At 42.7% G+C, this 27,657-nt stretch overlaps 1 protein-coding gene across 5 annotated transcripts in view; it reads right to left on the bottom strand.

The window, feature by feature from the left end:
* The window catches only part of FARP2 (FERM, ARH/RhoGEF and pleckstrin domain protein 2), an 85,080-nt gene that overhangs the window by 18,404 nt on the left and 39,019 nt on the right, over positions 1 to 27,657 (bottom strand). For all 5 annotated transcript variants that reach the window (XR_012581580.1, XR_012581581.1, XM_074546880.1 and 2 more), the window contains exons 8-18: positions 24,404 to 24,551; positions 23,555 to 23,644; positions 22,281 to 22,444; positions 22,082 to 22,150; positions 20,645 to 20,702; positions 19,735 to 19,975; positions 9,217 to 9,389; positions 4,479 to 4,568; positions 3,052 to 3,185; positions 2,132 to 2,213; positions 91 to 328 (exon numbers count right to left, since the gene is read on the bottom strand). Coding sequence is in view for 3 of the 5 variants with exons in the window: in XM_074546880.1 (XP_074402981.1) it covers positions 91 to 328; positions 2,132 to 2,213; positions 3,052 to 3,185; positions 4,479 to 4,568; positions 9,217 to 9,389; positions 19,735 to 19,975; positions 20,645 to 20,702; positions 22,082 to 22,150; positions 22,281 to 22,444; positions 23,555 to 23,644; positions 24,404 to 24,551 (1,487 nt within the window). In the remaining 2 variants the exon portion in view is untranslated. The remainder of the gene's footprint in view (positions 1 to 90; positions 329 to 2,131; positions 2,214 to 3,051; positions 3,186 to 4,478; positions 4,569 to 9,216; positions 9,390 to 19,734; positions 19,976 to 20,644; positions 20,703 to 22,081; positions 22,151 to 22,280; positions 22,445 to 23,554; positions 23,645 to 24,403; positions 24,552 to 27,657) is intronic.

The raw sequence follows: 27,657 nt of genomic DNA, 5'->3' as shown, positions 1-27,657 counted from the left end.
ATAGTTTCTATATTCTCAAAATCTTTTGCCAGACAATCACATTTCTAAGGCTTTCCTGTTGCCCCTTCCCCACACTGGGCGCTCACTCACTGCGGCAGTCGGCGAAGTCCCGGTGCTCTGCTGTGTAGTGCTTGCACAGCCTCCCCAGGATCAGCTTGTAGTGCATCAGTCTCTGGATGGGTTTCAGCAGAAAGGTGTTGAGGGGCAGGTAGCAAACCTTCTGCAGCTCAAACTCCTTATAAACCATCTCCAGCTTCTTGAGGCGTTTGGTTGCTTTCTCCAGTTCCGTCAGGACCTCGTCGTGTTTCTGCAGGTAACCCGTGAACTCCTGTGGAAACGGACACAAAGTGACTTGGATCACAGGAAAACAATCTTTCATCATTAAAGGAAGTGGCAGGCAGCTCCTAGTCAAGGTCAAAATAGGTGTTTGTATGGCATTGTGCCTGCTGAGGATACCAAATGCTGGTGGTACAAATAGCAGTCCCACACTCCTGCACTCCCATTCAAGCCATTGGTTTTAATTAAATAAATACTCCACTACTGCAGCACTAATGTAACTGTCCCACATAGGCACTCTGCACCAAATAAAGCTGATTTCATTTCAGAAGAAATTATTCTGCCTTTAAAAAATATGTATATTTTTAAATGAAATAACCTTGTGAATCAAGGTCTCAATAGGGGAGCTAAATAAATAACTTGTCTTTGTTTTCTGCTGAATAACCAACAAACACCACTTATCAAGGTAAATGTAGGTGCCTAAATAAGCAACAGCGATATAAAACCTTCCTGCAATTATTTTACCATGTTTAAAATTGTTTCTCAAAAATAAATAAAGTTACTTGGAGATTGACTGAAAAAGAAAAGGTTTAGATGGGATATTGGAAAGAAATTCTTCCCTGTGAGATGATGTCAGATACCAGAATCTGGTAGTTCATGGATTAAACATTGTTAGGAACCTTTTTCCTGTTACATAAAGAAGCTACAGCCACAGAAGCCCAGCCCTCCCTGAAGATGCCTGACTGGAACTTTGGACTGAGAGTTAAGATGCCTTGATAAGATAAAGGGAATGCTATTATTCAATAATCATAGGTCAGGAAGAATAAACAAGGCAGAGGGAAAAGAATGCATGCCCAAGAAAGCCAAACCCAGCAGGAAATCATTCCTGGCTGGGTTTGGGAGGGGGAGGCCATAGCCCAAAAGGTCGGGTTTGCACCGAACCCCCAAACAGGAGGAGAGTTTTGGGTGAGTGGTGAAACCTCTGGTCAGAGGCAGTGAACACCCACCCTCCCCTACACCAAGTGGATCAGTTGTAAAACCCCCCAAGCCCAGGATGGCCACATTCATGGGACATGCATGTGGGAGGCAGCTGAGGAGGGGTCTTGATCCATCCAAGACCCCCAAAGTGTTCCCCAGACTCATTCCTGTGGCCTTGCACCACAGGACTGCACAGGATGCAGTCATTCACTCTGCTGCAACAGACTGTGTAAAGGTTGCCCCCGCCAGGGGAGGCACCTGGGCATTCCACCTGGCCTGGGCACATATTAATCCCTATTAATGATTCTGTGTTTTGTGGGGGACCCTCACCACCAAGAAGACCAGCTGGACAGGATCATCAGGATGCTGATGGGATGCACAGAGTGGTGATATTTTCTTTAATCTGTCTCTGTCCCTCTCCTTCTGTTCCCCCACCTCTCTTCTATTTCTTTCACTTCCTTCTCTCTCTCTCTGATATTTACTATTAAATAAAGCCCATACTATGGACTTTGGCATATGGTCTCATTTGCATTTCTAATTTTTTTTTTTTTGCATTTCTAATAATTTCAAGAACCAGACTGTAACAGGTGGTGAGGCCCTGGCACAGGGTGCCCAGAGCAGCTATGGCTGCCCCTGGATCCCTGGCAGTGTCCAAGGCCAGGCTGGCCAGGGCTTGGAGCACCCTGGGATAGTGGAAGGTGTCCCTGCCATGGCAGGGGGTGGAATGGGATGGGCTTTAAGGCCACTTCCAACCCAAACCCTCCTGGGATTCTGTGATGAATGGAAATACTAACTCTGAGCTCTGATTCTTGACAAAACAAAACCAAACAGAACACCTCAATAATCCCAAAATTCCAGGTCTTGCAGCCTGTGTTACCTTGAGAGCATGCATGTTCCTGAGCATGACATCCCCAATGCGCTGGAAATCTCCCTTCACGTGAGCATTGCTCCTGCCCTCCCTGGAACACACATGAGGAGCAAAGGAGAAGGAAACATACATTGGGGATCAAGAAATTCCTGTTTTCTCCCTCCATCTCCCCTTGTAATTCACAAAAATCTATAGGCATTTGACATTCTGATTTCACTGCTCAGATTGAGAACTTGGTACGTTAAATATGGATGCTGCACAAAACAGCAAACACAAAGGCATGCTTAAAAAACTGAGAAAGGACTAGAAAGGAGCTTGTGTGAAAGTCTATTTGAGAGTTTTACACTCCAGACCTCCACATAAACGCCATAACATGACCCCACCTGATTTTGTGAATTTATTTTTGTTCATACTTCGTTTACGTAGATCACCTCCTTTTGAAAGGAAGTTATACTGTAATATATAACATGGCAGGTCAGGAGAAAATAATACAAAGTTTAAAAACACCATGTGCGAAATAAACTGCATTGCAAGAACTAAACTCCCATCTTAATCACAAAAATGTTTCCTAGATTTTCACCTGGAGATTTCATTAAAGGTGGGGAAAAAACACATGCATCATCTTTTTGATCTTGCGCTCCTTCTTTTTTCTAAGGCTTGAGAGACACTATCAGATTATATCAACAATTGATGATCTTAAAGGTGTTTTCCAAGCTAAATGATTCTGTGATTACAAAACCCTCAGTCTGGTGCACAAGTCATACAACTACAAGATATTATACACAAAGCAAAGATTAGAAAATGGCCTTTGTGCAACATGGTTTGTACTATTTTCATGGCTTTAATTTCATAAAAGATTTCTCCTTGCTTCTGTTGATGCAGAAATACCAATTGTGAGGATGTAAATAAAGGTGCCCCATGTCACTTACCAGAGGGAGAGCCTCTGCTCAATCTCCTTCAGGAAGCCTCTGTGGAACTCATAGATGGGGTCAATGTTGGAGAAGAGCAGGGTCATCAGGCCCTCAGGCATGGCATTCTCCTTGATCACAGCACTGCGGAACCACTGCCAGAAAGCCACAAAGTCTCATCAGTGTCTCTGCTTCAGAAATTCATTGTTAGCATGAAAATTCCTGCTCCTGCAGTGATGGGGGAGGAGTATGCATAGGGATAAAGCAGGGAGGAAGAAGGAGTATTTAGGGAAGACGTCATTTGTGAAGAATGGAAAGATGGGATTTTTTTTTTCCTTGCCAAATATGAGGAAGATGAGGCCCATGGCTGGCTGTGGGCACCAGCTGGTTTCTGAATGCAATGATGGGATGGTTGGGGACAGCTGAGTGACAGTCAGTTACCCAGTGGCTGCCCCAGCTGCTGCCACTTCCACGCAGATAAATCTGCTCTCAATGGCCTGGAGCCTGTGCCAGTCACTCAGCTGAAGACATCTCGTTGAGGTCACATTCCACACCTTAGTGCTTCGGGCAGGGATGGGGATATTACAAAAATCCTCTGAGATTTTCCCCCCTTCTTTTAGGAGAAGTGCTGGGAAGCCTGTAGGAGGAATTGGAGTGAGATGGTGCTCAATGAGCTCGCAGAGAACACCTCCACTGAGGCCATGAAGCATTGAGGGAATCAAGCTTTTCTTTAATGAAATTACAACAACAGCTTATAGGAAGGCAACAGTCACAATGCTCAAACACTGAGCTCATGAACAAAAAAAGCTCTTTTAGAAGCACATGAACTAGAAATTCATGCTGCCCTCCAAACTGGGACTCACTTGTCTATTCTGAGTAAAAGGAGGAGGAAGAAACAGAAGCAGCAAAGCAAGAAGAAACTCTTCAAACCCCCATGGGTTTGATGCCCTTTGCAACTGCCATCTGCTCACAGATCCACAGGCACAAGGCTAAAAGCTTCCCAAGGCTAAAAGCTTCCCAAGGCTAAAAGCTTCCCAAGGCAAACCACAGAGAAGACAGCCAGGGTATAAGCAGAGCTGGCAGGTATCACTGAAATGGAATGTTGTGCAGTTGCAACACAAAATCAGAGTTAGCCTGAAAACACAGATTACTAAAAATCATCTAATATTAACAAGGTAAGGGACTCTTGCAAAATGTTTTTAGGCTTTTCTTCTTCACAGTTTTCAGAGCAAAAGTTTGCCTAGCTCATCAGGATGGCACAGGATGCAGCTGCTGAAGTCCAGGGAAGGTACCTGCTCCCCCACAGAAGGGGATATGCAACAAGGAAGGGGATAGCTGCTTGGCTCACGGATTATGCTACATCACAAGAAGAAATTCCAAGTTTTTCCAACCTAACAACCACAAATCTGTCAAAAAAAGGGAAAAGAAATAAAGTCAAAGGCACTTACCACTGTAATGACCTCCAGGTCCTTTAAATAGGTGCGTTCTGTGGCCAGGATCTCCTTTGCTATGAAGTATGCCTTGTCTGTGGGGCAGCGCTGGAAGGACACACAGACACCAGTGAGAACTGAAACACAAACCTCCATTTCCCCCTGGGCATCAGCTCAAACCTCACATCCACTTCCCCTTGCTGTGTGCAAATGGAGTACCTCATTACTGACATCTCTTTGTTCAGTAGCACATTCCCAAATACTGACTTTACTATAAAATATTCTTTATATTGTTAGAGTATTTTAAAAAAAAAAGCCAATTACATGTCAATTATCTTAGAATCACAGATGGTTTAGGTTAGATGGGACCTTCAAGCTTTTATCATTCCAGTCCCCTGCCATGGGCAGGGACACCTTCCACTACACCACAGTGCTCCAAGCCCTGTCCAACCTGGCCTTGGACACCTCCATTACAGGAACTTCCACCTCAAATCAAGGGAGCATTTTACAAACATATGGAAACACTTAAGCCAAGATACCTAGATTTTAAACACTTCTCTAACCACCAAAACCAGTCCAACAGATTTGCAAGCAGTCCTTTTCCAAAACTGTTCATTTCCACTTACAGCTTTTACTCAAGCTACTCCTTTGAAGACCACATTAATTAGCTAAGAAAAAAAGAAAATCCAACCACAGCGTTTATTGGCTGTATGATTGCTCTGGGCTGCTCTTTAAAGAGAAGACAGAATGGATATGGAAAAACAAAGGAATGAAATGGTGACAAGAGATGTTGTGCAGCTACAGCAGAAAATTAGAACTAGCCTGAAAATATACACTACTAAAAATCATGGAATATTAAAGAATTAGTCACTCTTCAGGGTAAGGGACTGCTTTGACTCCTTAGCTCACTATGCTGTGCTGTAGTTCCATGCCAAATGCCACTGAGTTATGTCAAAATTTGGTCTCCTCCATCTCTGCCCCTCCTGAGGGAAACGCTGCTTTGAAAATTATTTCTTCTGTTTCCTTGTATGTTCTGAGCTAATCAAAAATTCTCTTTACAGAGTCGCTTTGAGATGCCTCAGTACTGTCAGCACAGCCACTGAGTGTTTCCCAATCCTCCAGCTCAGGGTTACCCATGGAGGACACATTCTCCTGGCTGCTCAGTAACCTCTCTGTTGAGTCCAGACAATCTCTAGAGGAGTCTATCCTCAAATAATTAATTTTGAGACACTGTCTAGTCTCTTTTCAGGTTATTTTATGCTAGTTATTGCAGTTTCACATGTCAGCCCGCTCTCTGGAGGAAGCAGAGGACATGCTCACTCATTCCACAACCATTCCCATCCATCTACCTGTCTCATGCTGTCAGTCAAAGTCCTACCTAATCCTGGCTTTTTTCCTTGGCCTATTTACCTGACTGCAGCCTCATATGCTGTGGAACTTCAGTGGGGATCCTGCATAAGCAGCCTCTTCCCTAAGGAAACCATCATTTTCCTGGCCTCCCTGGAGCCTGAGGTGGCACAGTTTCACCATCTCACTGCCCAGCCTCAGCATTCCTCACAGACAGGAGAGTTTCTGCTGTCAGGGATGTTCTCACACAGCCCTGGGTACCTCCCCTTCTGGACTATGCACAGGATCTCACTGCACTTCTTTCAAATGTTACAGGGCACGCGGGTGTGTGAAATGGGAGCATGACTTCCACACAGGCAGGCAGTGATGGGGGAACTTCCTTAAAAACTAAAACACACCATGGTCATAACCTGTCACTTCTCATAGCCTGCATGGATCATGTTTTTCTCCACCTCTGAACACATCTGAGGTTTCTGCCTCACTCTCCAGCTGATTCTGTGCTAACCTGGGGCACAAGAGGGCTTTTGCTTTTCCCGGGCACCTTCTGTTCCTTTCTCCCTCCCCAGCACATCAGCCCTTTCTGTTAATTCTCAGAAGTTCCTGCTCTTTCCAAACTGCTCCCTGGTGGAATTGAATGCCCTTAAGTTGCTTTTTTTTCAGTCTTGCAGCAGTCCTAAGTGCATCCCTTGTGCAGAGTGCTGGCAGCAGCTGCTGGGCAGACCCTGCACCAGAGGAGTGGAAAGGCTCTCACAGAGCACAGGGGCCCTGCCAAACACCCTCACCACTGCTCAGGCTCTGCAAGGGGAAAGGAAATCAGCTCATGCCTCAAAAGCCAAACACAAGAACTCTCTGAGGTGGCAGTCTCCTTCTGGAGTCCAAAGAAAATGTTTCTACAGCCACAGCAGGCATCCAGGCAAAGATTCCCACTTGGAAAAAATGATGTTTCACCATATAATGTACAAACAATCCCACCTGGAAACCTTCAACATTCACCAGATACAGCAAACCCATCTTGTGAAGAGCACTACTCTGAACTTGTAGTGGCCAAAAATGTTTAACTTTTCACTTCAAACATCAGGCTTCAGAAGTGTTAAAAATAACTCTGAGTGGGGGAACTCCCCCAAAAAGCCCAGTTTCAATGTCCTTCTTTAAGTGGGTTGCTACAACCAACCTCCATTGGAAAAGGAGCAGGGAGAAATCTATCAGTGAGATGAAGGAAAAGCACAGAGATTTAAAAAGAAAGGAAAAAAAGAAACCCTCATGTTTCTAAAGGTGTCAGTACTGGACCAGCAGCACCATGGCTGCAAAGAGCAGACAGCACACATTGTGAGGGCTGGAGAGTTTGCAGAACCTGCCCTGATTAACCACTACAGCAGCATCACCTTCAAAACAGAGCTCTAGGCAGTGAGATATTGCAAGATTACATTTTTCTTGTACAACAAAGCCGTAAAGCTCCTGTGAAATGTAACCAATTTCACACTGCTTTCCTCTTGTGTCTGTTTCACTTAAAACAATGTCTCTGAATAGACATCAAAGCCTTGGAATACTCAGGAGTTGATCAAGCTTAAGATCAATACAATAAAAAGAAGTTCCCTTCTAAGGAGTCTCATTTTCATAAATTAGTTTCAGCGTGAAAGATGCTGCCAAAACACCAGACATTGCAGAATGTGGCAGAAAGGGTTGGGCTTCACATTTAAGTCAGCTAACACAGTCTCTGCTCATTATTTCCAAGCCACAAGGACAAATGAGAGGAGTTATTTTTAAAATAACTATGGAAACTAACAGTAGAGTGATCAGCCAAAGCTATAAACTCCACTCAGAAAGTCTAAATGAGACAGGGAAGCTGCCAGTGGGGTGGACTGTGTGCAGCTCAGCTCCCAGTCACTGGTTAAACCTTCCTCTCTCTGGCAAGCACTGACAGCACGTCCACACCATGGGTGTTTCTCAACAGCATCACAAAAGTGCCTGGAGGTGCCCAAGAATGTGGCAAAGACACCAAAGAGCAGGGCCTGTGGCCTTCTTGCCTGTGGATCCTGGTCTGCCAGAGGTAAGACAACCAGAACACTGGATGGGGCAAGCAGGAGAGCAGAAGCAAAGACCACACAAGGTGGTTGTTCCTTCTTTGTGGCTGTGTGGAAATCTGCAGCAACCAGAGACTCCATACAGAACTGAGTTTGGACAGTGAAACCTTCCTTGCACTGTAATGGAAGGCCCTGGATCCTTCTCAAGCACCAGAGCCAACAAACCTGTCTGCAAGCAAGGCAAGGAGAGCAGAGAGTCTTCCAGGAAAATGGTCATGGAACTCTACTGTGGAATTCTTTATCCTTTGGAAGAAATGCAGCAAATCCTGAGCTCTGCATGAGGGTGAGGAAAACCCCACATCATGTGGGGGAGTCCCTGGTTAAAGCAAGCAGTGCTCAGTGGTTGAAAGGTTCTTTCAGCAGGCAGAAAGAAAGAAGCCCAGGCATGGAGCAGCACCCAGACATAAGCACATCTTGAAGACCCAAAGCTGTTCCTGGTTTGACACTCACTGCACCTGCAAAACTCAGGAGCATTTTTGTCCCACTCTTTCCAGAAAGTGAGCCTCAAGCTTCTGCAAGGCCAGAGCACCATCCACCTCTCTCCAGACAGAAGGGTCAGCCATGGAGAGGAACTTCAACAACACAGCCAGCTCTGCTGAGCAAGCCCATGATTAAATGGACGTGAGAGGGTTCACACTGAGCTCAGGTCCTCCCCAGCTCAAAGGGAACACCACAGGACCCCTCTAAAGGTCCTGCTATGATCAGAAAGCATGGCCTGGAGGAACAATGTATGGTGAGATGGAGCAATGAGACAGTGATGAGACTGCATGGAAAGGAAGGAACCCAGCAAACAAATTCCTTATACACTAACAAATAAGGATCTCTGAGGATCACTGTGTCCAGCTCCCCATCCCTTGCACATCCACCTGAAAATAAACCATATGAATGGAGGCATCATCCAGATATTCCTTGATCTTTGTTAGGCTTGGTGTTGTGATCACTTTCCTAGGAAACCTGCTCCAGGGATCAGCCTTGAGGTGAAGAACCTTAGAAGAACCTTTCCCTAATATCCAACCTGAACTCATTTCCATTCTGGGGTACAAAAGGTGGATTTTGAACACAATTCCCTGACACACTGCTCCTGCTAAAACAGAGGGAGGTGCTCCCAATGGCCATGCCAAGAAGACACAAGATGCCAGGAGGGCAGAGGGGACTCCTGCCACAACAGCTCAACACATCCAACCAACCCTCAGCACTGGAGTTCTGCCCCAGCCACCACAGAATAAAGCACAATCTGCATTCAGCAAGCAAGCACAGCTCCCACCTCACCCCTTCAACACCCAGCACAGCTCCCACATGGCACCATCACTGCCCATCTGTGCTCTTACCTTCCTTTTCATGTCATCATCCTCTTCTATCCTGGCGCCACCAGCATCGCTGAGCACAGGGCTGAGCAGAGGGGACGAGCCCTGGGTGCCTGCAGTCACCTGAAAGCCTGGGCTCAAACCCAGGGGACTCTTCAGCACAAGGGAGGACAGCTGGCCATGGTCCACAGGGAGGCCTGGGTGGGAAAACAACAAGAAAATGGAGTGGAAAAGGAGAGAAAATTATTTCAAAGATAGTGCAAATCACGTGATTATCCACTGTTACAGCAAACCAGCATTGTAATCTCATATTATTTTTAAAAAGGTAAAAAAGCAAAAAGGCATATAAATCCAAAGACTTCTGTGTGTATCTCAAAGTAATGGGAGTGTTCCCTGCATGCCAGAGGTTATAGGGCAGTGCAGTAAGGACAGACACAGTGACAACAGAAAAGGGAAGGATAAATTGCTTATTGTCGCAGAAAAGCAGCAGCACAGTTCACAACACAGGGTTTTACTGCAGGGACTGCAATACAGCTTTCAATTTTTGCTTTTCAATATAAGAGTTACTTGTCAACACAGGGAAAAGCTAGGATGAATTATTCCATGACTTGCCACTCCAGAATACAAAGTATGTTAGAAATACATTCAGAAATTAGGGTATCTCCAAAATTGATCCAAAGAAAAAGGAAAATCTATTGCTATACAATGAGGGAGCATGGAAAAATTAAATTCCTGGCTTTTTTAAGTATACAAACAGAATAACCTCAAAGAAAACAATTTTGTAGCACTGAGTATTAACTGGATGGACTCAATCCACAGCTAAACCTCTTAGAAGCAACAGGTACCACTTCGCTTTAGGTTATTGAACTTTTTATTTAAATTATTATTACTATTTTTTGGACCCTTTAGAGATTTCTGACATACCACAATGAATTTAAGCCTCCTCTTTTCAGCATGTAGACCCCCCACTTGGGGGAGAAAATGACCATTCAAGATCAGCTTTTTTGGACCAAAGGAAGGTGACAGACACACTACACCCACAGAATTCCTTCTAATCTCACAAACTATTTTTCTGATCTTCCCTATGATACACAAATGAGTTTTCTCAGATCAGGTAACCAAACAGGTATCAGCACTTAAGCAAGGAAAACTGAAACACCCTCCCAAGCCTCCCCAGCAGGATTTGTTGTGTCACGAGTGCTGAACCACCCACCCGAAGACAAACGGGGAAATCAACAGCCAACCCCAAACTGCCAAATCACCATTTCCCGAACTACTTAGAAATCATCACAATATCTTAATTTTTTTTAAAAAAACAGCCCTCACAGGTATGCAGGATCTCCCCACAGTGTCATAGGTGCTGCAGGAGGAGCTGGGAGCTCTCGATTCCCTCCCAGCTGCACACCCAGGGCGAGGCAGCCCCAGCCTGTGACTCCACATGGACAAAGGCAGGAAGCTAAACAGAGCTGCACTCGGTCACCTGGAAGAGATTCAGATCATCCAGGCTGCTGAGTTAACTATTTGTACACTAGTCCAGCACCACTTCTGGAGGAAATTTTGTTTCTCTCTAAGCATTTTGGCCCTTCACCCCAGGAAAGCAACACTTGTTTCACCTATCCAGGCACAGGATTCAAGTTTGCTTTTACATGCCAGGAATGCTGAAAAATCCAGCTTCCAAACAAATGAGTTTGCAGGGGTGAGGAGCTTCTTTAAGTTCTTGGAATTTAACATGAAGTAGCAACAAATTCCAGAATCTGTAACTTGAACTGCTTCCAGACAGCCTGAAAGCTCAGACACAGAGGGAACAAATGGGACAGAACTTGCTATAAACCACCCTGCTTTTTCACTTGGGTTGTTCTGCCTTTTATCTACTCCAACAGAAGATGGCCAGGAAATTAATTGCAAATATTGAATCTGAAAGCAAGAACCCCTCCCCAAAGCCAGAGTGCCTGATGGAACTGAGGCACATTCACAGAATCTCAGAATGGTTTGAGTGAAAAGGGACCTTAAAGCCCACCCAGTCCCACAGGCAGGGACACCTTCCACTACACCAGGGTGCTCCAAACCCTGTCCAACCTGGCCTTGGACACTTCCAGGAATGGGGCAGCCACAGCTTCTCTGGGCAGCTGTGCCAGGGCCTCTGCATCCTCACAAAAAAGAATTTACCCATCTAAAACTTCCCTCCTTCAGCTTAAGGCCATTCCCTCTTGTCCTGTCACTTCCCTTTTTTTTTCCCCTGGAAGAGGCTATAAGAAGCACAGAGCAGCTCAAGTTAGCTTTTTGGCTAACATTTCTTTAATTAAATATTTGATCTAAGCTCAGTGTGATGGCAGATGATATTACAGGTGAGGACTGAAATTTTCATTCTCACAACCCAAGTCTTCTCCACCAGAGCAGCACAGAGGACTCCAGGCAAGCAGGTAGGATGTACAGCAATTCCTCATTCTCACAGAGAAGGATGGTAAAAGGAGAAGCCACTTCAACTGCTGCTCAATGTAGAAAACTCCTAATTAGGTGGAAATACTGATGTGAAGATCAAAACATGTGAATGATTCCCTCTGACATCAAACCTTGGTGCTCTGAGGTCTTCCCTTCCCCACAGGTAGCATCCTCCAGTTATATTAAAAGGGATTTACTCTTTCAGAGGGATGTTTCTGTGTTTCAGTGTTCTGCATGAAGTGGAAATTTGCTCTCTGTAAGTCACACAAACATCTCAGATTGGTGTCTGTAAATGCTGGGAGCACAGCCCTCCATGCATTGATGTGGGAATTCAGAGTTTACCCCACACAGTCAGACATGGCTGAATCCTGTACACAGCAAATTTCTGCCTCTGCATCACACACAAATGCACTTAAGGCAACATCCAAAAATGCATCAGCTCAGTGTAATATTCCACATACTCAAAGATCTTCAAGTATACTAATACCTTTTAGTTACACTACAGAGTTAGAAATGTGCCCTTAAGCAAACTCACGGTTTCATAAAGCCCAGTATACACCTAATAGAAATAAAAAATAAAAACTAATCAATAAAACATTGTAAAATCTCTGTAGTATTCAAGAGCACAGCTACAGAATCTGGTGAGAATGCTGAGGATATCCTCCACAGCTACTGGGTAATATTGGTCATGTAGAGTAGGCTCCACTTGATTTTCACTGAGATAACAAGCAGAACAATAAGATAACAAGCTTTTGGCATCACTTCCCAGTTATTTTTTTCAGCAGGTATTTCCATTCTTCAATCTAAATTCAATTCCTACACAGAAAGCCAGATTTGAATGTACAGGCTGGCCAAAACAAAAAAATACAGGTTCTCTAAGCTTTATGCATGGATGCTTAAAATAATTCAGACAGACCACTAAAATAGTACCCCAATAATACTGAGCATTATGGGATGGACAAAAGCTATGTGAGGGTCTAATGTCAGCAACAGCTCCTTATCAAACGGAGTGACAGAAAACCTTTAGAGATACAACTTTATTGTTATATCTTTGTTATTACCAGTGCTTCAAAAGCAGATTATTTTCAGGCTAAGCCCTGCAGAGGCTGACCAGAGGGCAAGGGGAGCCTGCTCTGAGCCTCCCTTCCACCCCATGCCCTGCTGAACCCATCACAGGCACAGACCAAATGATTATTTCTAGAGTGAAATACACAGTATTACTTCCAGAGTGAAGTCATTAACAAGCTGATGTACTACAAGTAAAATGCTGGATATTTTCCCTATCTTCCTTATTTCAAAACATCACAACTAGCAGCTTGTCTCTCTGCTAATCTTCCCTTTAAAAAGATGATAAATAGTTGGGTGATAAGAGAATCTTGAAAATTATCTGAGAGCCTAAATAACTGATGCAAGAGACTTTAAATTCAAAGATCATTTTTTTCTCTTTCAACAGGTACAAGTCACATGAAACATTAAAGCACATTTCCAGCACTTGGCATGTGCCCAGTGCTGGGTACCTGTGAAGTCACATACCACAATCCTAAGGTTGGCCCTGGTTTTATGGTGATGCCATAAACAGCTGAAACAATCCCAAATAATCACCTTCCTTTTGCCACTTTTCCACAGCCCTGTTTGCAGGGAAGAGAAATTACCTAGACCCAGGCTAGAGATACCTGAAGGAGAACCTGCCAGCTAGAAAACATGCCATCACCTTCACATGCTGTGTTGGCAAAAAAAGGACAATCTTCCAATAAAAACAGATATACAGAAGAGAGTTCAAGGGATATACTCAGTTTAAAAGAAAAAGATCCCCACAATAAATATAATTCCTACAAAGAAATCTGAGCTTCTAGTCCCATTTGTATTCCAAGCAAAAGATCTGCACAAAGCAGGAAATTGAAACCCACACACCAGTGTTTGCCTACTGTGCTCTATTTCCAAAAACTGTGTGGAGAAAGCTGGGAATAAAACTATAAGATGCCTTGGCTAGGAGAACAAATATTTATTCTATTTCAAAGGTAAGGGTAATGAAAATAAAGCTAAAAAGCCCATGTTGTCATTTATATCAAAGTTTTCCTTGTTTTATTGCATAAACAATTAAAATTATGAATTAGTACAAATCTGTAGGTTCATAATTGGCAATCTGAACAGACACAAAGATACTCAAAAACCCCAACATATAATTCAATAAACATTTCCCATATATAAAAGATAAAGTTCAAGAGATCAATTAAAAAATTCCAGCTCTCTTTGTTTGAATGCAATCTTTTCCTGGCAAGAGTAGCACCTATGGAACTGGGGAGTCCCTCTAACCAAGGCACAAGTACCCCTGTTCGTACCAATAATCTGGAATTTTGGGATTCCAGCAAGTGCAGAACGTGATTTGATTTTTGCAAACGTACAGGAAACCTTCCCACAGAGCAGGTTCATGTTCCAAATTTGAACTTCCAAACCTCCAGCTCAGCCACTGGAGTGATCCTATGGGAGCCCATGGGCAGGGAATGAATGAAGAGGATTTTCTGATGTGTTTGGAACTGTGAGGTCTCCCCATCTTCAGAGAGAGGATGTATATGTACAGCCACACATATACACACAGCCCTGGTGACAAGTCCCTAAAAATGACAGGCAGTGACAGCTAAATGACTGCATTGACACCTGTGATTACACTCACTCAGTACTGAGTAATTATGGCTTAGAACATTTTGCAAAATGACAATAATGGGAATGACTTACCGACAGGTTTGCCCCAAAAAAGGATTAAATTATAACAACTTTTATTAGTGTCTTCAGAAAATCTTATCCCTACCAAGACTTGCAACTAGACAAAATCTACCACCACCACCAAAAAAAAAAAAAATAAAAACACCCAATATCAAACCATAACCAAGCCACCAAAAAAAAAAACAAAATAAAAATCCCTTAAACAAAATCACCTATGACCACAATACAAATAAGCACAGGAAAAAGGAGATCAATACTTGGTATTATCCAGATTATTCAGCAACTCTGAAATTCACTGGAAATTTAGGTGAAAGTTGAGGGTAGCTTGATATACCACCCTATTCCACCCTAAGATAACATATGGCAAGTCCTGGGAATATACAGCATGTATTACTTGACTAATGAATACTTTAAAATTATAAATCTACACACAATAGGTAACACAGGTTAGTAAAGTTAACAAAGCTAAACCAGGTGGTGGATAGGTCAGAGAATATTCCATGACCCAGGTTTTGTGCAAATTAACTTTCATTAACTGCATAGATGATGATAAAAATGCTCTGATGTAGTGCTTTACATTTAATAAATGTCTTTAAGCATCAGAAGGGTTAGAGGTTCACACATAGAGAAGGACAGGTAGAGATTAAATTGCTCAGTTAAAATACCCATTTTGCTTTCTCTCAGGGTTCAGGTGCAGCCTGACTCCCTGGGAAAAGCCACCAATACTGGCATGCATCCTACAGCTGCCTGTGCTTGCTAAAACAGAGCAGAGAGATGTGGAGGGATGGAAAAGAGCCCTGGCACACTCCCTTTGCTGAGCTGCAAACTGCTGCTCTGTGTAGAGCAGGAGAACACACCTGGACACTCTGTGGTTCTCCTACTGGAAAAACACAGCACCAAAAGCTGTGCACTGGCTAGAAATGCTCATTCCTGTGTGTCCCCAGCTCCCCATGGGGTGGGAGGCACAAAGCAAATGGGCAAGAACCTGCAGAGGTGCACACTGGAGGAGTGGGGGCACGACCACAGAGTTTACACCCAGGTTTTATCTGCTCTACCACAGCTCCTCAAATGCTGCTTTCTTGCATGTGATACTCAACAAAGATCTTCTCCATCTTGGCATTTTTCCTAAGTCATTCCCCCTGTTTTCCATGCTGCATGAGGTCACTGCAAGGCTCCTGGCTCTCACCACTCACCTTCATGAAAGGAAAGCTTGTGTTCTCAGGAAATAAAGAAATCAGTACCAGGAACTAAGTTTTAGTACCAACAGAGTAACAAGAAAACAAAACAAACCCCAGGGAACAATGCTGGAAGTTAAGCAGCATCACCAGGACTCAGGACACATCACACTCCCCTCGTGCTACCCACAAGTAAATGGAGGGGACAGAGCAGGGACAGACATTCCTTGTCCCACCTTCTCCTGCCACCTCAGGAGGCAGCCAGGGGAGGTGAGGACAGCTCCACTGCACTGAAATAACCCACACAGCTCCCTGGGAGGCTCTGAGCTGCCACATTCCCTTGAGGGCAGCTCGTTTTCTCTCCATCTCTGTCAGAAAGTGAATCTGATGTCTCTGAAGGAAATTATAAAGAACCTTTGCTCACAGCTTTCTTGCTATAATGAAAACTCTGCTTATGAACCAAATTTTCTGCTCTTTTGTGTCTGTCTGGGAAACCTAGAACAAAATAACACAGGTCAGAGTGCAAAGATATCCTCAGAAGCCACAGGGCTTTGGAAATCAAGGGAAGCACAGAAGGAAACCATGACAGCTCTATGCTATCAGTCAGCCAGAGCACAGACAGAACTAACAGGGGCACAGCAGCAGCTCTGAACTCTCATTCTGTACCTAAAACCTTCAGCTAAACACATCTGTACCAGGGTCAAAGGTCCCCTCACCTCTTCCTCACCTGTGGATCCCGAAGATAGAAGACTGGAATCCTAGTCACCACCATTCCTTTGGAAAAACTTAAGGGGCACTACACTAAGAATCTTATTGCTTTCTTAAAAAAAAAAAAATAGAAAATCCCTGAGAGTTGAACTGCCAATAAAAGATCTGCACAGTTTAAAATTAAAGAAGAAAAACTTTGAAGATGTCTTTTCAAACTAACTGTGGTGCAAGAAGGCAAATTGGCAAGCCTGTACATTGAAAATACAGGCAGCTTTTTACCAAGATCTTTTGAAAACTACAAGAATTTAGTTGGATTTATTCCCTATTCTGACATATTTAAAGGAATGCTTGTGATTCAGGCACAGGACACGAAACAGAGGCAGCACAATTATATGTAATAGCTGAATCCTGATCCTCTTTTTAAAAGATCAAAGATATCAACAGCCTTTCTCTACATCTTCATCTATATCCTTGTCCCTGATGCCACCACCTGTAATAGAGTTTGCAGACAGAATTCTATCTCTTTGCTGATATTCTTTCTCTTCCTTAGGTTACATAATGTAGTTCATTCTGGGAAGAAATCAGACAAATCACCTAAAAATGTACTTCAAGGCACCAGCTCTCTACACCACTGCCCTGTTTCAAAATGTCACACCACACCCCCATGACATCATCTGCACAGGCCTGAATAAAGTGCCACAAAGAGCCAGAACACACATTCCACAGGAAAGAAATAAAATGGAAGTAACATAGAACAAAAAACGAGCACCTTGTAGTAGATTACTGGAGGTCTGAGCTAATATTTTGTTCTCAATGTGCTTTGTGTTCCTGTGCTGCTGGCAAAGGGGGCAGGTTTCTCATGAGACAACACACATTCCAAACACAAGGTAAAAGCAAGCATTGTGCAGAATAGTTATAGCTTGGTAAAACTAACCTGGAAGAAATGGGTGACTAAAGGAGGTTTTACCTCCTTGAGTTCTGCCTCACGTTGAAAAGTATTCCATTGAAGTTTTGGTTATCAGAATTTTGAGAAATAATAGTATTTTTAAATGCTTGAGTAAACAATGCAGGTCTTTAATGATATATCAAGACCATATTTAAACTGGTAGCAATAATATTGACCATAAAGTTATGTTTGTAACTAAGCTGCTTTGTTTGGAGGCATCAACTGTAATAGTGCTGCATTCTCTCTGCAAAGGACTGAAAACTGGGCAGAAGGAACCCAAAAACCCAGTGGCTGAAGGAGATGATGATTTCCATCACAAGACTTGGGTCAGGTGTTATGGATTTCCCATTCTTGCTTAAATATGGTCTAAAAAATGCTCTCACAAGCTGAAGCTCAGAACTTCACCTCCACAATCCACAGCAGTTGGGAAGGACATTTCACAACTTCTGTTGTTTTGCCTCAATAAATGTTGCTAAATTAAATGTGACCAGTTAAGCAACAACTCAAGTGTCTTTACCATTACACTTCCTAACTTACAGCTCATGTCACCTGTCTAAAAGAATTTACAAAAGCCCTGAAGCTCTAACTGTTGTCTATAGTATTTACCTCTCCTAACAACTCCATTTCTCAGAAAAATTACAGTATTTTTCTGAATACAGTCCATATTTTAAAGAAAAAATTAAAGCTATCACCAGGTTTGCCACCAGCTGTCCTCCACAGACACAGGACACTTCTCTGAATCACTTTGTATTTTTATGCAGAGTGATTAAAAACAAGAAAGAAGGGAAATGCGATGGGGATTAAGTGCTTTTAAAGTCTCTGTATATCTCCAAGCTGCTGGACTGCTGAAGACACCTGGAAGTCAGCAAATAAGCTTGTCTTCATAAGAAGTTTGGAAACTGCTATTTCCATTTGGTTGGATACACATTCCCTCTTCCAAAGGCAGGTAGAGGTATTTATTCTTCAAAGCATACCACAGACATGTTGCATAGGTTGGCATTTTAAAACTGTCCTTCAGAGATGATTTGAAGATTCTTCAGGGTTTTTTTGATGATGGAAACAAAACCAAACCCAAAATGAAGATCTTGCTACAGTGCAGGAAAAGAGGCAATTTTTGGATGCAGCTGCTGGTTAATAGGCATGTACAGAAGTGACAGTTTTATTTGGATTTTGGAGGAACAGTATATTATAGAGACTCTTACAGATATGTTTATAGCTGAAGAAATCCTTTAGTGTACTGTAAGTGGGGATGTCTGTATGAGCCAGTTGATAGTTAAAATTCTCTGAAATCAGTGTTTTTTCCTAAATGTAGTATTTTCCAACATTGCAGCCTATTAGAACCCATTCTTCATGTAGTGTGATGCACAGAAACACAGCACCAAAATTTGGATGTTTTGAGGGACACTGAAGAGGCACACAAATTTTTTTAAAAATTTTAAAAATTTAAAAATCAACTATGTTATATGATTTAAAATCCAGCCATTGGATTGAGTGATATCACACCCTATTATTGACTTCCAAGCCTGAAAAGCATTGAGGAATCCATCCCAAAAATCAAGACCAATCAATTGATCTGTGACTTCTCTGTCCAGTCTTCTTGAGTGAGATTTTTTAAATTATTCTGAAAGTCAAAGGCATAGCTGTCCCCCGCGCTTTGAGCAAAGGGGTTGCTAAAGAAAAGGTTGACATCCAGAGGTGCAGCTGTTTCTGAGTCCCAGGAGTCGGTATCAGTGCTGCTGGAGTCCTCTGTGGTGGTGGGAGGGCAGCTGAGCTGCTCCAGCTGGTCAATGATGTCGGTGAACTGGAAGGCTGAGCTGGACTCGGAGCGCACGGAGCAGGCGGGGAAGTTGAGCATGGAGCTGGCAGAGGAATGGTTGGCAGAGCCGTGGGTGTGCAGGGAGCAGCTCCCGTTCAGGGCCAGGTTGTTGAGGGAGCTGCTCTCGGAGCGGTTGTTGATGAGGGAGCTGGTTTCAGAGGGGCTCAGCAGGCTTTGCATTCTGCTGGCTTGGGCCTTCACCTCAAACAGCTCCGAGGTGTCCGATGGCCTCTCGTTGCCGTTGAAATCGCTGCTTTCCTCAAACTCAAACTCCTCTTCCATATTCATGTCCACAGCCTCGGTTGAGTACCTGTCAGGGCTCGACTGAGCAGAGACTGAGCTCTGCTGGAGGGCACCTGCAGCTAAACCAGCTGGCTCTGACAGACACTTGGAAAACTCAGAACCCTTTAATTCTAACCCACTGTACACATAGGAAAATGCCTCAGAGCCCCCAGCAAAAAAGGACATTTCTGCTGGGTCATCATCGATAAACTCCTCTGACACCTGCAACTGGGAATTTGCCAGTGTGAAAAGAGGGGCCCCACGGCTGCCATGCTGCTGCTCTTTTTCAGCAATGAATACACCTGTGGTAAAGTCATCCTCATCATTGTCATTTTTACAACCAGCAACCCTGCTCTCCTTACTACCTCTCACTACATCTACATCTACACCGCAACCACTCTCAACGACAGGACAAGACGGGTCACAGTTTCCTGCAACACTACCAAACCCAACACCTTGGAGCACGGGAGATCCAGGCTGCTGCATCAGCTTCCTCCCCACTTCTTCCACTGGGGCTGCAGTGGTTTTGTCTGGAATCCTTGTGTACGATGCTCGGGGCTCCAAGGAGGAAGGGCTGGGTTCAGCAAACATGGGCAGGATGGAAGCGGGACTGGCCAAGGAGTGAACTGAGTGGAAGGGGGCAGCTGTTGAGGCTGGAGACCCTGGAGTTCTCAAGCCCTCAGAGAATGGGACACTCTGAAATGGGACAGAAAAGCAGAAACACAACAGATAAAAAGGTTTTTACAATACATAAAAACAAATATAACATCTAGTTACATCCATATGCAGAAGGAATATATGGTTCACAGGAGCTCACTTTACAGCAGACACTGAACCTAATCCAGCAGCCCATGAAAAAGGCAAGATTTTTTCCCTTAATTCTGATAACTGGATGGAAAGTTAAAAGCATATATTTTATAGCTGAACAAGCATCAACAAAGAAAAAGAAGAAAATGACAGTGAAATTCTGAGATGCTTCTTTAACCTCTCCCGTGTAACACAAGAGCATTCAGTGAAATGATTGTTTCTTGCTGTCTCCTGCAGAAGGCATCTTACAACAGCTTTGAGACTGCCAGAGAGCAGTCAGACAATACCTGGAGATAAACTAATCCTCTGAAATAACATACTAGAAAGTCCAACACTTCCTTTTCAGTTCAGTGGAACTTTGAGTAAAATATTACTCACTTCACACTCCACTGGCTACAACTATCAAATCAGTAACACCAACAAAAAGAACTGTGCAGCAGACAAAGAGCAAACAGTGGCAGCAATTCTGGTGAGTTGACTCCTTCACTATCACCTCAGAAAGCTGTTTGTCCATGGCCTTGCCCTCAGCCACAAGCCAGAGAGTGCTGCAGAACTGACCTGCTTTGGCACGTCTGCGTTGGAGGTGCGAGTGGATGCTCTGACCTTGCTGTGCCTCCTGTGGAACAGAGCAGCCTGTCAGCATCCCACACATGCTTCAGCCTCATTCCTTCCCCCACCACTTATGGCCGTGCCAGTGGCCAACAGAAACATCTCAAGCTCTATTTTATTGTGTTTTGTTAATAATTAGTTCAAGTTTTAAAAGGTCAAAAGAGTTGTAAATTAAATTATGTAAGATGAGAAATGTACAAAAATGGAATAAAGCAAGATCCAGATCATTCACAGAATCAGAGAATCATTAAAATTGGAAAAGGCCTCTAAGATCATCAAGTCCTGCTGTTCCCCCAGCACTAACCCATGTCCCCAAGTGCTTTATCTCCACCTTTTCTGAACACCTCCAGGGATAGTGGCTCCAACACTTCCCTGGGCAGCCTGTGCCAGTGTCCAACCTAAACTTCTCATGGCACCACTTGAAGCCATTTCCTCTTGTCCTGTCCCTTGTTACCTGGGAGAAGAGACTGACCCCACCTGGCTGGTGGGGATCACTTAGTAGCACTGAAGGAGACTTCAACAACTTGGGGCTGAATACTAACTGAATACTAAACAGCATATTTTAGTTTAACTCCATCTTTTTTCTCTATTATAAACGTCTACAGAATAATGGCTTCAGAACCAGAATGAGCTAATAATTGTACAAATTTTTATAAACTCAGCCCACCATATAAAATTTTGTATGTTAGTGTTAGATATCCAAAAAGTGATATCCTGCATTACACTCATTGCTAGATTCATTCTTTGTCAATAATTAAACAGCAAATCAAATTTTGAAATAGAAAAGGAGCTCAACTGAAGTGTAAGACATTAACAATACCTATTAATAGTAGATTAATGCAAACTTTTCAAAATTCCTTTTAAGCCCCTATAATCTTTTGTATTAGGAGTAAGATTTCCCATACATAGTTTGGATTTGGGGTAGGAGGAGCTTCCCACATGTAGACTGGACAGCATTAGAGTGAAGTAAGGAAAAAACAATTTTATAATGAAAAAGCATATTCTTAATTGATATATTTATATATTTAGAAACAATTGAGTATTTTAGGTCAGAGTTTCAAACTTGCAGATCCCAAGTTCCATTATGTGCTCTGCCACTGGCTGATGGCACAGCTAGGTCCTCACTAACATTATGGAATCTTCAGCACATGCTGAAATTTCAGACAGCTAAGCCATATTATCCACAGACATCAAAATGTGGTACCAAAACTTTCAAAGCCTCTTATATCATCACAAAGTAATATTTTTTTTACATTTTAGGTCAGCTACCTTAATGAATGAGAATAAGTCTGCCTCCAAGCAGCACTAAAACACTGAAATTTAGGCAAGAAGGGTATTGTGAAAGTCTCAAGCTATGTTTTGCCTTAGAAAGCCATTTCATCTTACCTTTCATATGGGGTTCTCTTCATCCCACTGTCCTTAATATAATCCACTAGCTGCTTCTGTGTTCGTCCACTGTGAACCCACACAAGTACAAAGGTTATCAAACACAGGGGATGAGCATTACAGAGGAATGTCTTTAGAACATTTCTTCCTTTTGCTCTCATTTTCTAAGACAAAATGAGTGTGCTGTGTTTCTCCCTACCTGTATCTGAAAGATGAGCCTCTGCTGAAGAACACTGCTTTAGCCTTTGGCTTTGGCTGGTCGAAGAGCCTAAAGAATGTGTGATACTCAACACAGATTTTCCAGAAGTTTTTACACTCATCCCTACTTCCCAAAAGAAACTCCAATGTATCCTGATATGGGCCCTGGGAAAAAAGACACAGAAGTTCAGTAGCATCTAAAATGACAGTAAGGAGAAAAGGAAGGTACAAATGTGTGCCAACAAATAAGATGAACTCCAGCAAGATGCAGGATTTTGCTAAGTCACTTCTCATCTGCCTTAAAACAATGGGAGTGATTCTGAATGCAGTTAAAAATTATTTAATAGCTGTCCAAAATGTTTGCTTACCTTGAAATTGTAAAAGTGTTTAAAAAACACTTGACTTTACATGCTCAATATAGCCCACCTTCAGAAAATTCAAAGAAATTTAAATATATAAGTGAAATAGTAGCTATTTTAAAATACTATTCCTTTTTTTAGGAATTCTGATGCTTGTCTCTTGGAAATTCCAGAACAAAAATTCCAGACAAAACCAGAAACTACTGCATATGTCAGAGTACAGTTATCACATGAAATTTCTGAGGGTCTCTCTGTGAAACACATTACTGCATCAGCAGACAGTGGGTCCTATTTCAGATATTCTTGGTACATGAAATTATATTATATCCAAAGTTGTTTTTTTTTCCTCTATTTTAATATAAATTAAACACTGAATGCAATCTAGTCATCCAGCATGGAAGCAACAATTTTGATGACATCTGCAATAAAAAATATCTACTGTAAATCATCTAACTATGCAAAATGGCACTTGTGCTATAGAGATGCATAGAAAAAATGAAGCAAGTGAAATCACACCATCCTTAAAATTAAGCTACAACAATATAATTTCAGTCACCTATTCCTACCTGAGGTGTATCAGATACTTTTCATCTGAATCAAGAAAGTGGATGCAACTTTTTCAAAGGAGAACTACTGAGAAAGGCTGCACCAAATACTTGGGTCTAGTAATTTTTTTCTGTCTTGCATTTATCCATGTGTAAGCTTGTGTCAAGGATAAGCTGAGAGTGAAACACAAAACCTAAAGATCCTAAGTTGTGGGTGAGAAAGGAAAGATTGACATTTGAAAGATGCAGCCAAACCTGCCTGCTGAGGCTGTTTTATAAATCACAAACTCCAGAAATGTTCATAATGAAATAAAGCACAGGTATTTTTTTCAACACTGAGCAGTTTATATTACAGTAAAAGTGACACAGACCTCTGGGTGCAGCTTAATAAGGAATCTTTTCCTCTTGAAGCTCAGCTTACGGACCTTGGACCAGTTGAAGGTATTGATTTTTGTGTTACCCTGAAACAAAATGAGAATGATCAAATGTTAGCAAAAGTTTCAGAGAAGCAGAGAACCAAACAAAATTCTGTTGTGGGTATATAGATGTGTATGTATCCAGCTGGATTCTTAGTTCTGGTGACAATATTGCCTTAAACAAGAGAGGCCACTGAGCAGTGTGAGAGGGATTGCAGGGCTGATGCACCTCCAAAAGAAGCTGCCCCACAGTAAGCAAAGAACAGGTAAGACACAGCTGAGCACCCAAACAGAAATATTTCAGTAAATCAGCTGCCTCTGTGTTTTGGGGAGAGGAAAACCTTATCACTGCATTCATAAACAGGACTCTGAGCACTGAGTTGCTTCTTTAATACAACAAACATAGTAACACTAATAGGTCCAATCACTCTAATCAATCAGCATTCTTATACAATAAGAGCAATAATATCCAGTAAAAATCCACTGGAATATTAAAATAACAATCAAACCAAAATTCCAGGATGACAGACCTGTCCCAGGGCTGTTCCAAAAATGAATTAATTATGATTTTCTCTCATCACACACCTAACTTCAAACAAAGCCCCTCTACCTCACTGTACTTGGTTTTGATGCTCTGTGCTCTGCACAAGGACAAGCTGCACCAAACAGAGTTTTGGGGGCTCAAATGACCCTCCTTGACCATAGAACATGTTAAATTTCCAAGGCATCAGAGACACCTGATGTTCAAATGAGAGACTTACTCCAAGACATGCTAAAGGACAGAGTGTGCCATCCCTGCCATACCTGGAACACCAGCACACCCATGTGTGAAACTGCCAGGTTGATTTTGGTGCCCTCACGGTCGGAGGCAAGGTGGAACCTGATGCCATACATCTCCAGTTTCCTGGCAATTTCAAGCACTTGAAAGTCAGATTCAGCAGGAGTTTGACCCCTATAATGAGGAAGAAAAATAAAATTTTAAGAACAATCTGATTCTACAACACTGCCAACACATTTAAGTCTGAAGTCTGGCACTAAATGAGAATTTTCTGTCTCATCTAGTTGGGTGGTTTCACTCCATGTCATGTGTCACACTGAAAATTCTGTAATGACACAGCTGATAGCCAAGTGCATCCCAAGCCAGATGCTGAGAGAGATATTAATCAGCTCAGAGCTTTAGCCAGTTGAGAAACCACAAAGTTGAACAAATCCACATTCAATCCAGTGCTGCTCCTTCTGCTTGCTTAGCATCAACAAAGATAAGAAGTGAGAGTTGGCAGAGTTGCACAGGCAGCAAAACAGAAACAATGCAAATATTGCAACAGAATGACCCTTTTCAGGTCAGGTTTTGGGACCACAAAATTATTACTCTATTACTACCAGGTGCCTTTGGCTGGATAATTCTCTCCCTGCCAAGGAAAGAAGAATCTTTAAAATGAAACTTCATCTGCTGCCAAAATTCCTCTAAAAACAAGAGGAAGCTGCACACAGACAGGAGCAAGTGCTCTGTAAGGGTGCACAAGGCCCAAAACAGTAACACAGAGACTGTTCATGACCTGGCACAGCTTCAGCCCTCACTGACTGCTCCCCAGGTTAGCTGACATCAAACCACTAACATTTTGCTCTCCTGCATGAAAACATCCTTTTTTTCCTCAATCCCCCTTGTTTTTTTCCATGAGAGGGAGGGCATTAGATTATAGAGAATTTTCAGTGAATACAAAGTGCTTTTCCCTGTAAATCAAAACACTGTAAGTTCCTGGGCCCTGACAAGGAGGTAAAGATCCTCCAAGAATGAGCAAATGGTGCTGTGGCAATGAAGGAGTTCTTGGAGTCACAGAATCACAAAATAATTAGGGCAGAAAAAGGACTTGGACTTGATCATCACTGAAGATGATCAAGTCCAACTATTGCTACTGATCATGCTCCAGTTACATTACAAAGCAAAAAAGTCTTTATCACAAACATGAGCATGTCACCCAAGTAGGTCTGAACTACAAACACCCTGCAAGAAAATGCTACTACTCATTTTTAGGCATAACATGGTCCAGAAGAACCAGGAAAAGGAGGAGAACCTTCTCCTGTGCTAACCCCAAGGAAAGCCCACTGCAGAGCTGCTGATCTGGGGTCCCCAGCCTAAGTGGACACCCCATAAAATAAAGGAAGATCAGAGGAGGGCACAGAGATGCTCCAAGAGCTGGAGTCCCTCTGCTCAGGCTGGGAGAGCTGGGGGTGCTCTCCTGGAGAGGAGAAGGCTCTGGGGAGACCTCATTGTGGGATTTTGTTGGGAATTTAGCTGCTAGAGAATGGAAAAGTACAAAACCGTGGCTAATTCCAAGTCCTGCACCTGTGTTGATAGCATGTCCTTGGGCCTAGCTGTAGTATAATAACAAACAGTGAAAGAGACATGAGAAAAGAGAGATGTAACCCCTAAGGAATGAGGAAGAGTTCATGCTATAGTTTAACCAATAGATTGCTTGGCTTACAGAATATTCAAAGCTCATTATTTGCTGTATAAGTGTTTGATACTTTCTTCAATAAACTGGACCAGAAGGACCTGAGGGACCGGGACCGGACCGGACCTGAGGGCCTGTGATGAACCAACTGGTGTCCTGGTCCCCTTCTTTTGACAGGATTTCAGTTCTTACAAGGGCTCTAAAAAAAGAGAGGGACTTTTTCTATGGACAAAAGGTGATAGGAGATGGGGAAATGGTTTTAAACTAAAAGAGATGAGATTAAAATTACATTAGGAGAAATTCTTCCCTGTGAGGGTGCTGAGGCCCTGGCACAGGGTGCCCAGAGCAGCTGTGGCTGCCCCTGGATCCCTGGAAGTGTCCAAGGCCAGGTTGAACAGGGCTTGGAGACACCTGGGATAGTGGAAGCTGTCCCTGCTCATGGCAGCAGATCAAAATTTAAGTTTCCTTCCATCCCAAACCACTCTGGAATTGTGTGAAACACCAGCACAGGACCTGCTGGGGCACTCAGAGCAGTGAGGCTGCATCAGCCACAGCTGGATAAACTGCACCCCCTACATCACTACTGACAATGATTAGAAATAATAAATAGCAAATTACTTCCATGTGCAAGCTCACTAGGATAAATGTAATGATACACAGAAGACACAGGTGCTCAAAAATTATTATTCTATTTACAAACAACCAGTGCTGAAACCAGATTAGATTCCTGCAAACACAGACTAAGCAAATTTTACAAGCCTTTTTTTCCAAGAAAGTGGCCTTCTTTTCATAAATCTGCATTTTATTTTACTAAAACACATGACAAACTATTTTTAGCATTACCTATTTTTGTGTACTATGCTGTGCCAACCACACCATCACTACTAAATAAATTCTCCTGCTCCCTTGACTGGCTTTTCTAGTTATACTCCTTAAAAATACCTCCTCCTACCTACCTAGAGTCATGTCTTAGATCAAACAATTGTTTAGCTCCATACAGATTTCCTTAAAATACAATTAGAGAATACTGAAATGAATTATTACATTTGAATTAACAAAACTAGGGATGATGACAATACATATTAACTCCGAGTAGGAACTGTCTCTACAATTCAGAATTCAATTACGAAACTTATTTAATATTAAAAATAGAAGTTGTTAGAAAAAGCAATGATTTTTTTATAGTTAGTAAAATTCTCTTTAGTGTAAAACACACACACACACACAAAATGCCTTGAGAAAGTAAACCTGAATGCACACAGCAGCATTTCAGCAGTGTTCTGTTGCCTTGTTCAAACAAAGAATCTAAAACACTACAGCAGGAAATCACAAATTTATTTTGCCAGCTGCAGAAGGCAGGAATTCAATGGCACTCCTGTCTTTACAAGCTCACTCTATAATCCACCCTTATCCAAATGTCAGTATTATGTGACCATGTAATAGAACGGGAAAAAACATAAGGGGCACAAAAACCTGATTTCAAATGGAAACAGAAATGCCAAACAACAGAGAGTAATTTCTACTACTGTTACTACTACATGGAGTAGTTATGTCTAAAAAGCTCAGACTGGTAAAGCAGATTTCTTGAGTAACACTGGAGTAAGT

Source organism: Zonotrichia albicollis, chromosome 9, assembly GCF_047830755.1.
Source record: "Zonotrichia albicollis isolate bZonAlb1 chromosome 9, bZonAlb1.hap1, whole genome shotgun sequence".
NCBI lineage: Eukaryota > Metazoa > Chordata > Aves > Passeriformes > Passerellidae > Zonotrichia > Zonotrichia albicollis.
This window is presented reverse-complemented; position numbering and strand designations above follow the sequence as displayed.